Source organism: Dermochelys coriacea, chromosome 28 (assembly GCF_009764565.3).
Source record: "Dermochelys coriacea isolate rDerCor1 chromosome 28, rDerCor1.pri.v4, whole genome shotgun sequence".
Taxonomy (NCBI): Eukaryota; Metazoa; Chordata; order Testudines; family Dermochelyidae; genus Dermochelys; species Dermochelys coriacea.
The window spans coordinates 1,206,293-1,221,548 of record NC_050095.1 but is presented as its reverse complement, the minus strand read 5'-3'; the positions used below and the strand labels follow the sequence as shown (position 1 = coordinate 1,221,548).

General features: G+C 56.1%; 1 protein-coding gene across 1 annotated transcript; it reads left to right on the top strand.

Moving 5' to 3' along the window:
- Window positions 1–1,907: 1,907 nt before the first annotated feature.
- Window positions 1,908–10,515, top strand: NLGN2 (neuroligin 2). The gene is made up of 5 exons (XM_038386541.2): window positions 1,908–1,986; window positions 5,532–5,681; window positions 6,280–6,465; window positions 7,323–8,112; window positions 8,734–10,515. The coding sequence occupies exons 2-5, from the start codon at window positions 5,561–5,563 to the stop codon at window positions 9,566–9,568; spliced, it is 1,932 nt and encodes a 643-aa protein (XP_038242469.1). The 5' UTR covers window positions 1,908–1,986; window positions 5,532–5,560; the 3' UTR covers window positions 9,569–10,515.
- Window positions 10,516–15,256: the final 4,741 nt, after the last annotated feature.

The window sequence follows — 15,256 nt, the reverse complement described above, 5'->3', positions numbered from 1 at the left end:
GGGGGTTGAGCTGGGGGCCCCTCAAAATACCGTATAGCCCCCCCATGGGCCCTCAGGGTGGGGGGCTGGGAAAGCAAGTCAGGGACCCACAAATCCCCTCCCCGCCTGGGTTGGAGGGCAGGGGAGGGGGCAGAGGTTCCTGTAGTGGGGACCCCCTCAAAGAGATGCAGGGCATGATAGGAAGGGTAGTTCCTGGTGTCCCCCCCCACCCCAGCATGCTTGCCAGTTGCCATAGGAATGGGGGAGAAATGGGGGAGTGGAAAAATAGAGGGTAAAGGAGGGAAATTGAAGGAGAAAAGGGCAGTGCCCCCCCACATCTCCCCACACACCCCACGACTTCCAGCTCCCCATCCCTCCGCCCCATCCCCCCGTAGCCCCTCTCCCATCCCCCCTCAGCGCCCCCTCCCTCCATTGCACCCTTAGAGCCCCAGAGCCCCACATTCCCCACTGGCTCCCATCCCTCTTAACCCCCCACAGCCTCTCCCAAAGCCCCATATCTCCCCATTGCCTACCCCCCACGCAGACCCCATCACCCCCCAGGCCCTGCCACAACCCTCTCAGCCCCCCATCACCCCACAACCCCTTCATCCCTCCCCCAGCCCCCTGGCCACATCTCAGCGCCGGGCGAGGGGTCCCTGTATAACCAATACATGTGTGTGACCTGGGGACGTGTGTGTGTGTCATTATTTCTGATGCTGGGAACAGGGGTTGTGGGTGGGACCCAAGGTGGGGGTTTGTCAGCCAGGACTCCTGGGTTCTGTCTCTGGGAAGGAAGTGGGGACTAGAGCACAGGGGGGCTGGGAGCCAGGACTCCTGGGTTCTCTCCCTGGCTCTGGGAGGAGAGTGGGGGCTAGTGGTTAGAGTCGGGAGGACTGGGAGCCAGGACTCCTGGGTTCCATCATTCTGCCAATAATTTTTAATCTGTGCCTCAGTTTCCCCATCTTGCAACTGGCGATCTTTATCCTTCCTTTGTCTGTTTAGGTGGTGAGCTCTTTGGGTCGGGGACTGCCTCAGGCTGTCTCTGTGCACTGTGGGGGCCCTGATCTCAGTTGCGGGCGGGGGTCTGTGCAGCACCCAGCATCTCGGGACCCCTGATCTCAGTCAGAGTTCCTAGGGGTTACTGTAATAATTTGTGATAACGCTACATTGCCCCCGCAGGCTGGTTTGACCCCGGGGAGCAGGGGGGTTGGCAGGTGTATCTGGGGGGTCCCGTGACAGCCTGGTATGCCACCCCCGATCAGACACATGGGCCCATCTACCTTGGTATCCCAGCCCCTCCCGACCCCCCAGTCAGGCCCACCGGCCCATTTAGCCCCAGATCCAACCCCTTCTTCCTGCGGCCTGGTAATATCAGTAATAACGAGTTTAAACCTGCACGCTGCTACTTACCCTTCGTAGAGTCTCCATCCATCGATCCCCGGACAGCCCTTTATCTATCTATCTATCTATCCCCATCCACCCCCTCTATCTGTCTATCTCTCCCTCCCTCCCTCTATCTATCCATCCATCCACCCCATATATCTATCTATCTATCTATCCATGTTCCCCATTTCCCAATTCATGCCCCATAGCCCTTCTCACGAGGAAGGGGTTTCGAGGTGTGGGGACACATTCATCCACCTTTTCCTGTACCCCCCCAAGTGCAGCCCCCTTCTAACCACCTTTGACTCAACAGCTGATCTTGGTGTCTCTCTATATCAATTTTTTCGGGGGAAAAACGTTGTATTTTGCTTAAATATATTGATCTCTCTATATATTTTCTTAGTGAAATGTTTTTGGTTTTTGGTTGGTTTTTTTTTTCTTTTTTTTTCCTTTTTTTAAAAGCAAAAACAAACCAAAAAAAAATCTCTTTTTCTTTTTGATCTTTTCTCTTTCTGTCTTTTTTTTTTTTCCCCACTTTCCCAAATTTTTCTTTTTTCTTGGTCTTAGGTCCACTCACAAAAAAACGCGACGAACCCAGCGGAAACAGTCCCTCCGGAGACGAAGGTATTTTTGGCTGCATGTTTCACATTTCTTGCTGGTTTTTTGGGTTTTTTTCCTTCCCCTTTTCCTTTTTTCTTATTTCTTTCTTTCTTTTCTTTTTCTTCCCAAACAACCAACCTTCTTTTCGGTGGTTATTTTTTATCGGGGGTCAGCTCTTTTTCACCCAAAGCTGCTGCTGTCGACTTAAAAAAATAAATCAATTGCCCAAAAAACGAACCACGATTGCTACTTTTTCTTTTTGCCCCGTTTCTTGAGCTTTTGACCCTGTTTTTTGGGGGTTTTTTTGGAAAAGAAACCAAACGATAACCACCGCCCAGTGGAAGAATATGGGGGGGGGGGCTCGTAAAGCTGAGTGGGGCAGGTGACGGGCAGGGAAGATTGGGGGGATCTATACGTGTACCCCAAAAATGACCCCTCTTGTTTGCTCTCCTCCCCCCCAAAAAAACTTTTCTGTGTCTTGGTCTGAAAGGAAACTCGGTGGGTTTTCCTGGGGGGTTGGGGGGTTCTGTCGATGGGCCCATCTACCCTGGTATCTGGCCTGCTCCCAGACACTCGAGATCAGGGGAGATTAGGGGGCTCTGGGGCAAACAGGGGACATGGGATACAGACCAGGGGAGATTGGGGGGCTGCCCCCCCCCATCGCCACCCGCCCCCCAACCTCCTCCCTGATTGCTCTGTCATTTCCATCCCCAGCCACCAGGGGACGTGTATGTTTGGGGGAGAGAGAGGCTTAGCCAGGATCGGGGTTACTTGGGGGGAAGGTTTAGGGAGGTTGGTGGGGAATTTGGGGGAAAGTTTCAGGGGTGGTCAGGGGATGGGGTTGGTGTGGGGGGCTGGAAAGGCAGGTGAGTGTGTGAGGTGAGGGTGAGTGTGGCCGGCTGTCTCCAGAGATGTGTGGCTGTAACGTCAAGACAGCTCGGCCTGTGTGTGTGCAAAGGGGTGTGGAAGGGGCAGTGTGTGTGTTTGTGCCAGGATAAGCGTGTCCGTGGGTGGAAGGGGGTGGTGGGTGTGTCTGGGCATGTGAATGTCTCTGCACAGCCAATGTGGGTGGACATAAATGGGGGGCGTTGCTAAGTGTGTAAGGATGTGGGAAGGTGCGTGTGTGCAGGGTGGGTATGCAAGTGGGGGTGTGTTTTGGATGCCTCCATTGGTGGCTGGATATGTGTGTATGTGAGTGAAGCCAGACTGTGTGTGTGTGTGTGTGTGTGTGTGTGTGTGTGTGTGAAGCTGGGCTCTGTGTGTGTGTGTGTGGTGTGTGAAGCCAGACTCTGTGTGTGTGTGTCTGTGTTAAGCTGGCATGTGTGTGTCTCTGTGTGTTAAGCTGGGCTCTTTCTCTGTGTGTTTGTTTGTGTGTGTGTGTTAAGTTGGGTCTGTGTGTCTGTGTGTGTTAAGCCGGAGCCAGTCTCTGTGTTTTAAGCCGGGGTCTGAGTGTGTGTGTTAAATTGGGCTCTGTGTGTGCATGTGTGTGTGCACAGAGTTCTGTATGTGCATGGGGCTCTCTGTATGTGCAAGGGGACTGACAAGTGTGCAAGGCTCTTAGACAGGAGCTGTGTGTGTGTGTGCGCGAGGGACTCAGTGTGTGTGTGAGCGGCTCTGAGTGTGCAAAGGGTCTGTGAGCATGCAAGCATCTCTCTGTGTGGCAAAGGTGTAAGGAGGCTCTGTACACGTGCGAGAAGGCTGGTGCGCGTGTGACGGCTGGGCTGCACGTGCGACAGGCTCCACGAGTGTGCGAGGGGTTCCCATCATCCCCTCCTCCATCTTAAACAGGGTTGGGGGAGGGGCGGCCCGGCAGGCGCTAATTAAGGCCTCCTTGCGTCTAATTAACGCTCTCTGTTGGCACAGAATTAATTAGGCCCCCGGTTGCCATGGAGACGGGATGTGACCTAGAAAAGGAAACCAAAATTTTGGGGGGAGGAGGGGGGGGAAGAGAAATTTTTATGTTTCCATGGCAATGGGGTAGAATGGGGGGTGGCCTCTGACCTGGGGGAGCCCTGGCTGCCAGGATCCCCGACCTTTGACCTTTCACCCCCACATGCGACCTCCCTGGAAACCATGGCCGTCTGGTTGAACTTTGACCTTTCCTGGCCCCCCAGCAGGGACCCCAGACCCCATGATCATCTGGCCTCCAGAAACCTCTGACCCCCAATCCAGCGATGCCCCTGACCTCCATTGACCTCTGACCCCGCTCCAGAATCCTTGTCACATTTGACTGCTCTGACCTCTGACCCCCCACTGACCTCTCTGACCCATGACCCTCCTAGCATTTCTGACCTCTGACCTCTACTTCACCTTTCTGACCTCCCAGGGACCTTTGACCCCCACTGACCTTTGCCGCATCGACTACCCTGACCTCTGACCCCCCATTGGCCTCTATGGCATCTGAACCTCCCTAGTCTTTGACCTCTGACCCCCAGTAACCCCCCCACCATCCTCAATGATTTGTGACCTCTGCCCCCCGGGGATCTTTGACCCCCCCATGATCTTTTGACCCATTGTACTTCTCTGACCCCCTTGACCCGCATTGACCTCTGACCTCTAGGAATCTGTGACCCCCCATTGACCTCTCTCACCTGCAACCTGCTGGGAACCGCTGACCCCCATTGACCTCTCACACCCGCCCCCCACAGGAACCTCTGACCTCATTGGCCACTCAGACCCATGACCCCCCCGACCCACCCCCAGGGGGCAAAGTGCTGCCCCCTGCTGGGGAGATGGAGCAATAACAGGCGGGGGCAGGACCATACTGGGGGGGGGGCTCGTTCCCACAGCACCATCCTATTCAGGACCCCCCCCAGCTCCATATCTGTGGGGGGAGGGGTTCAGAAAGGGTGGGAGGGGGTCCTGGGGCAGGAGGCACAAGTTAGGGGGCAGAGACCCCCCATGGAGCTGCAGGGGAAGGAACGGGGGTCAGAGAGCATGGGGGGGTTAGGGAATGAAAGGGATGATGGGGAAGAGGTCGGGGATCTGAAATGGGGTGAGGGGGTTTAGTAGGGGGTTGGGGGCAAAGGGGATCTCTGGGAGGCTGCAGTGGGGGTGACCAAGGGTGCCAGAGGGCAATGGGGTCCTATTAGGGTCTTTTAAGGGGGGGCAGGACTATTTGACCCCTACCCAGGCCCCATAGCAGCCAATCCCCCCTGTCCGGAGACACCCCCCCATCCCTCCAGACTCCCCTCCACCCCAGCCTGGGGAAAGAGGGGTTACCGGGGGGGGTCCCCAGCGGACGGGTGTGGAGGGGGAATCGGCAGACTCACGGGCGGGGGGCAGGAGTCACCTCGAGTGACACTGCCTTTCTCTGCCCCCCCGATCTCTCTCTCTGCCCCCCCGATTGCTCTCTGCCCCCAATCTGTGCCCTCCAATCTCTCTCTGCTCCCCCGATCTCTGCTCCCCATGATCTCTCTCTGTCCCCTGATCTCTCTCTTCCCCCCATTTCTCTCTGTCCCCCCCATTCTCTCTCTGCCCCAATCTCTGCTCCCCCTGATCTCTCTGCTCCCCAATCTCTCTGTCCCCCCCACTCTCTGCCCACCATTTCTCTCTGTCCGTCCCCCCAGATATCCGGGACAGCGGGAAGAAGCCGGTGATGCTGTTCCTGCACGGTGGCTCCTACATGGAGGGGACGGGGAACATGTTCGATGCCAGCGTCCTGGCCGCCTACGGCAACGTCATCGTCGTCACCATGAACTACCGCCTGGGGGTGCTCGGTAAGGGCCCCCACCAATCCGCCCCTTCCCCCGCAGGATCCCAGCCCCCCTCCCCCACGTGTCACCCCCCCCCCACCGGGATCCCCCCGGCAGAGCAGGGGTGGGGTAACTACAGAGGAAGCCTCGAATTGCCCCCCCCAGTGTGTGTGGGGGGGCATGTCCTTGTTCCCCCCACACACACTGCCAATCTCCAAGCCCAGCGTGTGAAATTTACAGATCAGCGGCTGGAATGAATATTTAATTACAGTGAAAGGGGGTGGGGGGGAAACCCAGAGCTGATAAGAATGACCGGCGAGGCCTCGTTAGCACTAACGAGGGGCCTTGGCGTTGCAGGGAGCGAGAGAATTAATTTTTTATCCACTTTTATTTTTTTCTGTTTAGGGTTGACATTAATCGGGGGCGGGGGGGGGGGGAGGGCCGGGCAAAGTGCCCGGAAATTGGTTGAAATCAAATGGCACCTTTCCTCTGGGGCGGGGCGGCTGGTGACCCGGGGACCTCTCTCCCAGCGCCAAGATGCGCCCACCTCTGGGGCGGGGCGGCTGGTGACCCAGGAGAGCGGCTCCTAACCCTGGTCTCCGTGTCCGAACCCACCCCTCAGGATTCCTGAGCACCGGGGACCAGTCGGCCAAGGGGAACTACGGGCTTTTGGACCAGATCCAGGCCCTGCGGTGGCTCAATGAGAACATCGGGCACTTTGGGGGGGACCCCGAACGCATCACCATCTTCGGGTCCGGCGCTGGAGCCTCCTGCGTCAATCTCCTCATCCTGTCCCACCACTCGGAAGGTACCAGCTGCCCCCCCGAGCCCCATTCCCCTCCCCGCCCGAGTCAGCCAGTCCCTGCCCTGGGGCCTGATGGGAGCCAGCGCCCTCTAGAGGGGACAGGCCCCGTGCCCCATTCCCTGCCCCCCTGAGCCGGCCAGTTCCATATCTATATCTAACTATCCATCCCCAGACACCCCCTCTATCTATATATCGATCTATCTATCTATCCATCCCCAGACGCCCCCTCTATCTATCTATCTATCTATCTATCTCTCCCCAGACACCCCCTCTATCTATCCATCCCCAGACGCCCCCTCTATCTATCTAATTATCCATCCCCAGACACCCCCTCTATCTATCCATCCCCAGACACCCCCTCTATCTATCTAACTATCCATCCCCAGATACCCCCTCTATCTATCTAATTATCCATCCCCAGACACCCCCTCTATCTATCCATCCCCAGACACCCCCTCTATCTATCTAACTATCCATCCCCAGATACCCCCTCTATCTATCTAACTATCCATCCCCAGACACCCCCTCTATCTATCCATCCCCAGACACCCCCTCTATCTATCTAACTATCCATCCCCAGACACCCCCTCTATCTATCCATCCCCAGACACCCCCTCTATCTATCTAATTATCCATCCCCAGGCACCTATCTATCTATCTATCTATCTATCTATCTATCTATCCCCATCCACCCCCTATATCTATCTATCTCTCTATCCCCATCCACACCTTCTGTCTATCTATCTGTCTATGTATCTATCTATCCCCAGACACAGGCCTCCGTCCATGCACCCTCCGATCCCCACAGCACACATATCTCCCCCTCTTGCTCTCTCTGACCCTCTCTCCCTCCCCGGCAGGACTTTTTCAAAAGGCCATAGCTCAGAGCGGCACGGCCATCTCCAGTTGGTCCGTCAACTACCAGCCCCTGAAATATACCCGTATGCTGGCCTCCAAGGTGGGCTGTGACCACCTGGACACCAGCGAGACGGTGGATTGCCTGCGCCGAAAGCCGTACCGGGAGCTGGTCGACCAGGACATCCAGCCGGCCCGTTACCACATCGCCTTCGGGCCGGTGGTGGACGGGGACGTGGTGCCGGACGACCCGGAGATCCTCATGCAGCAGGGGGAATTTCTCAACTACGACATCCTGATTGGGGTGAACCAGGGCGAGGGGCTGAAATTCGTGGAGGACTCGATGGAGAACGAAGACGGGATTTCGGCCAGCTACTTCGACTTCACCATCTCCAACTTCGTGGACAACCTCTACGGCTACCCCGAGGGGAAAGACATCCTGCGTGAGACCATCAAGTTCATGTACACGGACTGGGCCGACCGGGACAACGGGGAGATGCGGCGGAAGACCCTGCTGGCGCTCTTCACCGACCACCAGTGGGTGGCGCCGGCCGTGGCCACGGCCAAGCTCCACGCCGAATATCAGTCCCCCGTGTACTTCTACACCTTCTACCACCACTGCCAGACCGACACCCGGCCCGAGTGGGCCGACGCCGCCCACGGGGACGAAATCCCCTACGTCTTCGGGGTGCCCATGATCGGCGCCACCGACCTCTTCCCCTGCAACTTCTCCAAGAACGACGTCATGCTGAGCGCTGTGGTCATGACCTACTGGACCAACTTCGCCAAGACAGGGTGAGCGGGTCCCAGAGGGGCATGGGGGCGGGGGCAAATGGGGAGGGAAGAGAAGGAGGGGCCATGGGGCCAGTAGTCTTGGGATAGGGCACAGGGGAGAAGCCGGGTGGGATGTAAGCAAATGGTAGGGAGGGATGGGAATAGATGAATAAATGGGAGGGAGGGAGGCAGGGGTGTGCGGGGAAAGGATGGATGGGGGTGGTTGTGAGGATGGATGAGGTATGTGGGGATGGATGGGAGGGAGGGCGGGGGGCTGGATGGGGGTGGGGAGATGGATGGATGGGGAGGGAGGGATGGATGGGCGGATGTGTGGACAGGATGGATGGGTGGAGTGGATGGATGCGGAGATGGACGGACAGACGGGGGGATGGATGGATAGGGAGGGAGAAATGGGGGGAATGGATGGATGGATGGATGGATGCATGGAGTGCATGGGTGGGAAGGGATGGATGGGGAGGGTTGGATGGACGGACGGGGGAATGGATGGACAGACGGGGAGGAATGTGTTGCACCCATCTCCATCTTGAAGACCCGGTGCCCTCTAGAAACACCCCCCCACCTGCGGTTGCCTCCAGGCCAGATTCCCCCCGCACCCCATAACTCCGTCTCCCCTTCTTGCAGGGACCCCAACCAGCCGGTGCCGCAGGACACCAAATTCATCCACACCAAGCCGAACCGCTTTGAGGAGGTGGTGTGGACCAAGTTCAACACCAAGGACAAGCAGTACCTCCACATCGGCCTCAAGCCCCGGGTGCGGGACAACTACCGGGCCAACAAGGTGGCTTTCTGGCTGGAGCTGGTGCCCCACCTCCACCACCTCCACGACCCCGTCTACACCTCCACCACCACCCGCGTCCCACCCTACGGCACCCGCTGGCCCCCCGGCTCCCGGGCGGGGCCCAGCACCACCCGCCGGCCTTTCCCCACCCTGCCGCCGGACGAGGACGAGGCGGACGACCGCCGGCGCTACGCCCCTTTCCCGGGGGACTCGCGGGACTACTCCACCGAGCTGAGCGTCACCGTGGCTGTGGGGGCCTCCTTGCTCTTCCTCAACATCCTGGCCTTCGCTGCCCTCTACTACAAGCGGGACAAGCGGCACGAGCTGCGGGCGGGCGTGCTGGGAGGCCGGCGCCCCAGCCCCCAACGCAACGCGGCCAACGACCTGGTGCACGGAGGCCAGGAGGAGGAGCTCATGTCCCTGCAGATCAAACACTCGGAGCACGACGCTCACGACCTGGAGGCGCTGAGACCCCACGAGATCCTGCGCCCAGCCTGCCCTCCGGACTACACCCTGGCTCTGCGCCGGGCACCGGACGACGTGCCCCTCATGACGCCCAACACCATCACCATGATCCCCAGTACCATTACGGGCATGCAGGCCCTGCACCCTTTCAACACCTTCCCCACCGGGCACAACAACACTCTGCCCCACCCTCACTCTACCACCCGGGTATAGTTGCCTCTCCCACCCCAGCCACGGGGAAATTGCGGCGAAGGGACAGGGCCCTTCCTCTCTGCCCAGCCGCCCACCCATGACCGCGGGGGGCGGGATGGGTGGGGGGGAAAGAAAGGGAGATGTGGCATCTTTTGTGTGCTGCGCAGTCTGGCATTTTGGGGTGGGTGGGTTCTTTTATACAATAATTAGGGAAGGGGGTCTGCGGGCCAAGCTCAAAGGAGGAGGTCTCCCACACACGATGAGAATCGACTGGTTCCTTTCGGACGGACGGTGGGGTCTTGGCACTGGAGAGAAACCGACCGGACTTTGCTCATCGGCGGAGGTGCCCGGCACCCTTCCCAATCGGGTGTCAGCACTGAGGGGCAAGGGGGCATTGGAGAGGGACCGTCCATCCTTCGTTCATCTTGGGTGGACGGCAGAGAGGCCCGACGCCCTTCCCAAACATGGTAGGAGCATCAGGGAGTGTTGGAAAGAACCGCCCGTCCTTTGCTCCTCTTTGACGGAGGATAGAGACGCCCAGCGTCCTTCCCAACACAGTCTCGGCACTGGAGAAAAACCGACTGTTATTAATTCATCTTGAATGGATGGTGGGGGTGCCATCTGGCAACAGCACGGGAGGGTGTTGGAGTGGTGCCGTCCATCCTTGGTTCCTCTTGGACGGATGGCGGAGACCTCCAACGTCCTTTCCAACGCAGTATCAGCAACGGAAGGTGTTGGAGAGGAAAGCGACCATCTTTCACTCATCTTGGGCGGACGGTGGAGATGCATCCAACACCCTTCCCAACGTTGTATCAGCGCTGAAATGTGTCGGAGGGAAACCGACCATCCCTCACTCCTCGTGGATGGGTGATGGAAACGTCCTTCCCAAGGTAGCACCGGAACTGTACAGTGTTGGAAAGCCACCAACCCCTTTTTCGCTCATCTCGGCTGGAGACACTCAACCATTTTCCCAACGTCGTATCTGCACCAGACGGCGTTGGAGAGAGGCTGACTGCCCATGGCTCGTCTCGGCTGGATTATGGAGATACTCAATGGTTTTCCCAACGTAGTATCTGCACTGGATGGTGTTGGAGAGAGTCCGACTGCCCATGGCTTGTCTCAGCTGGATTATGGAGACGCTCAACGATTTTCCTAACATAGTATCTGCACCGGACGGAGTTGGAGAGAGGCCGACTGCCCATGGCTCGTCTCGGCTGGATTATGGAGATACTCAACAGTTTTCCCAATGTGGTACCTGCACCAGACAGCTTTGGAGAGAGGCCGACTGCCCATGGTTCATCTCGGCTGGATTATGGAGACGCTCAATGATTTTCCCAATCTAGTATCTGCACCAGACGGCGTTGGAGAGAGGCCGACTGCCCATGGTTCATCTCAGCTGGATTATGGAGATGCTCAAAACTCTACCCAGAGTGGTGTTGAACGGAACCCAACCCTTCTTCAGTCCTTTGGGGCGTAAGGTGGAGGAACCAGCGTCTTTCCCGGTGTGGAATTAGTAGTCTAGGGCGTTTGAGAGAAGCCAACAGTTCTTCACTCGTGACCGAGAAGCCAGCGCCCCCCGCATCCACCCACCTACCACTATTGGAGAGGAAACCACCTGCCCCACAGAGGCCAGAAACGGGGGAAAGTTACACCTGGAAATTGTTTTTTTTCGTGGGGGGGAATTCTACTCAATTTTTTTCCAAGCCAAACTTTGAATGTAACGACAACTCGAGATTCAATTTTTTTCGGGGTTGGGGAGGGTCAGGAATGCAGGGGGGAATGGGGGTTGTAATTTTTTTTTAACAACTAAGAGACATTTTTTGTGGGGGGGGGTGGAATGGGAAAATTGTTTAAAAAAAAAAAAAAAACAGGCGCGTTGCATGTTCCAATCCCGATAAAGAAAAATGGTGACACAAAAAAGAAGGGAATGACAAAAAGAACGAAAGGGGGGAAAAGCAGATGGGATGGAATTGCTCTGTTCCCTTAATCCCTCCCCCCATCTCTATGTCTGCTGGCTACTTTTTCCTTCCCTCTTTCCAGCCTGCCAAGAGTCTCCTCTCTACTCCTCCGCTACATGCTTTTTCCTTCTGTTCTTCCTCCCAGGCCTCTCTCTATTCCTCCGCTGGCTCGTTTTCCCCTTCTCTCATCCCTGCTTGCTGACTGTCAGTGCCAAATCCCCAGCTTCCCCCCACCTCTTCCCCTGCCCCAGAAACAAGGGAATGAACAAATGAAAAAGTGCCAAACAACCTAGGGGATATTTGTATTGCCTGCAGGAGGGGGAAGGGGGCTGTGAGTCGCCAGCTACCTCCATAGAGGGGTGTCTCCGAGGGAGGGCAGTTGCTGGGGGGCAGTCAGCAGGGGAGAGGAGAGCTGTGTTTGGGGGTGAAGGTAGGTAAAAGACCCCCACGTATCCAGGAAATGTTAAACTGTGTTGGAGCCCTGAGCTAGCCCCCCATCAGCTCTTTCTAACCATCTGTTGGCATTGTATGCACATATCTGTCTACCTGTCTGTCCGTCTGTCTCGGTACATATCTACCAGTCCGTCCATCTGTCCCCATACATATCTGTCTGTCTGTCCGTCCCCGTACATATCTACCTGTCTATCCACGCATCCCCGTACATATCTACCGGTCTGTCTGTCCGTCCCCGTACATATCTACCTGTCTATCCACGCATCCCCGTACATATCTACCTGTCTGTCTGTTCGTCCCCGTACATATCTACCTGTCTATCCATGCATCCCCGTACATATCTACCGGTCTGTCTGTCCGTCCCCGTACATATCTACCTGTCTATCCACGCATCCCCGTACATATCTACCTGTCTGTCTGTTCGTCCCCGTACATATCTACCTGTCTATCTACGCATCCCCGTACATATCTACCGGTCTGTCTGTCCGTCCCCGTACATATCTACCTGTCTATCCACGCATCCCCGTACATATCTACCGGTCTGTCTGTCCGTCCCCGTATATATCTACCTGTCTATCTACGCATCCCCGTACATATCTACCTGTCTGTCTGTCTGTCCGTCCCCGTACATATCTGTCTATCCACGCATCCCCGTACATATCTACCTGTCTGTCTGTCCCCGTACATATCTAACTGTCTATCCACGCATCCCCGTACATATCTACCGGTCTGTCTGTCTGTCCGTCCCCGTACATATCTACCTGCCTGTCTATCCGCCTCCATACATCTCTCTCTCTCCCCCTCCCTCCCTCCCTCCCCATCAACCCCCTCTATCTATCTATCTATTACCATAATAGAGGCTCAACTTAAATGTATACCCCAAACTAAAAAAATTAGTAAGAGAACCGAAAAGGACCTCCTGGCTAAACAAGTAAAAGAAGCAGTGAGAGGCAAAGAGGCACCCTTTAAAAAGTGGAAGTTAAATCCTAGTGAGAAAGGAGCATAAACACTGGCAAATGAAGTGTAAAAATACCACTATTAGGAAGCCCAAAAAAGAATTTGAGGGACAGCTAGCCAAAGACTCAACAAGTAATAGCAAAAAAAAATTTTAAGTACATCAGAAGCAGGAAGCTACTAAACAACAACTGGGGCCCCTGGATGATCGAGGTGCTAAAGGAGCAATCAAGGACAATAAGGCCATTGTGGAGGTCTCTAAAATCATGACTGGTGTAGAGAAAGTAAATAAGGAAGTGTTGTTTACTCCTTCTCATAACACAAGAACTAGGGGTCACCCAATGAAATGAATAGGCAGCAGGTTTAAAACAAATAAAAGGAAGTATTTCTTCACCCAACGCACAGTCAACCTGTGGAACAGCTTGCCAGAGGGTGTTGTGAAGATGAAGACTATAACAGGGTTCAAAAAAGAACTAGATAAGTTCACGGAGGATAGGTCCATCAATGGCTATTAGCCAGGCTGGGGGGGGATGGTGTCCCTAGCCCCTGTTTGCCAGAACCTGGGAATGAGCAACAGGCAATAGATCACTTAATGATTCCCTGTTCTGTTCATTCCCTCAGGGGCCCCTGGCATTGGCCACTGTCAGCAGACAGGACACTGGGCTGGATGGACCTTTGATCTGAGCCAGTAGGGCCGTTCTTCTGTTCTATCCACCTATCCATCCCTATACACCCCCTCTATCTATCTATCTATCTATCTATCTATCGGTCCCCATCCACCCCCTCTATCTGTCTATCCATCCATCCCTATACACCCCCTCTATCCATCCCTATACACCCCCTCTATCTGTCTATCCATCCATCCCTATACACCCCATCTATCTATCTATCTATCCATCCATCTATCTAACCCTATACACCCCCTCTATCTAATCTATGTATCCATCCATCCATCCCTATACCCCCCTCTATTTATCTATCTATCCCTATACACCCCCTCTATTTGTCTATCTATCTATCCATCCCCATGCACCCTATCAATCTACATATCTCTCTCTCTGTGTCTCTATCTATCCCCACCCACCCTCTCTCTATCTATCTGTCATGGGGTCCCCAGGCCATGCTCTAGAACTGCTCCCTACGAAGCTCTGGGGGAGCCTCCTCTGTGGGAGCAGCCTGTCTCCAAGGCAAGAAGCTTCCCCAGCTTCCACCTTCCTGGGTCTGACCTCGGAGCATCCAGCATCCTCTGCCCCTCTGTGCGCTTCCCTCAGCGAGTCCACACGGGTGGGGTCCTGGGGAAGCCAGAGGGCCTTGCCCCCCAACTCCGCAGTCAGATGTTGACTCTTAGCCAGCCAGTACCACAGAAGGTTTATTAGACGATAGAAACATGATCTAACACCGAGCTTGTAGGTGCAGAGACCAGGATCCCTCAGTCAGGTCCGTCTTGGGGGGCAGGGAGCCCAGAGCCCCATCTGGCCCTCCCTCCATTTCCCCAGCCAGCTTCAAACTGAAACTCTCCCGACCCCCCCTCCCCGGGGCTTTGTCCCTTGCCCGGGCCAGGAGGTCACCTGATCACTTTGTTCTCCAACGCCTTCAGCTGGCACCTTGCAAGAGGGGGGCGGGGGGCAGGCCCTCAGGAGACAGGGCGTCGGCCATTCTCTGGGCAGACACCATCACACTGTCCCCCAGGGCTCTGCAACAATCACACCCCTCTTATCCCACCACCTAGAGACTTAAGAAATGCCTAGGGGAAACTGAGGCACCCCTACAGTATTCCGAGAGAACATTAAGAACAGCCCCAGCCCCACTTCGTCACACTATCTCTTTCCACCCCCCATCCACCCCCTCTATCTATCTATCTATCCCCATACACCCCTTCTCTCTATCCATCCACCCATTCCTCTATCTATCTATCTAGCCAGCCAGCCCTCCCCATGAATATCTGTGCATTACCATCTCTCTCTAGGTGCACCCCCACACACACACATCTTTCTTTCTTTCCCATCTCTAGGTCTCCTCCTCTCTCCACGTCCCATACTGGGCTGCGAGATGGAGGCGCGGTACCCGGGTAACCCCGACGTCCGCCTCCCAGCGCCCCTTCCCATCCCTCTCCACCCTGGCGCCAACCGGAGGCAGCGCGAGAGCGGACGGGGGCCGGGAGGGGGGCGAACGCCTCCATCTAAAAGCACAGTGGTTTTCGCCTCCCCAGCCTGTCTCTCTTTGCTTCCCGTTGGCTGGGGGGGTTAATACGTCTCCAGCGGGGATTTCGTTTGTTCAATCCAGTTTATGAAACTTGTGCCAAACTCAGCAACTTTTGGGGTGGCCAGAGGGGCTGGGGGGCGTC

Coding starts and splice junctions, on each gene's coding strand:
- NLGN2 (XM_038386541.2), top strand. CDS start 5,561: ATGCTGTTCCTGCACGGTGGCTCCTACATGGAGGGGACGGGGAACATG. Junction 5,682..6,279: donor CTACCGCCTGGGGGTGCTCG/GTAAGGGCCCCC, acceptor CCCACCCCTCAG/GATTCCTGAGCACCGGGGAC. Junction 6,466..7,322: donor CCTGTCCCACCACTCGGAAG/GTACCAGCTGCC, acceptor CCTCCCCGGCAG/GACTTTTTCAAAAGGCCATA.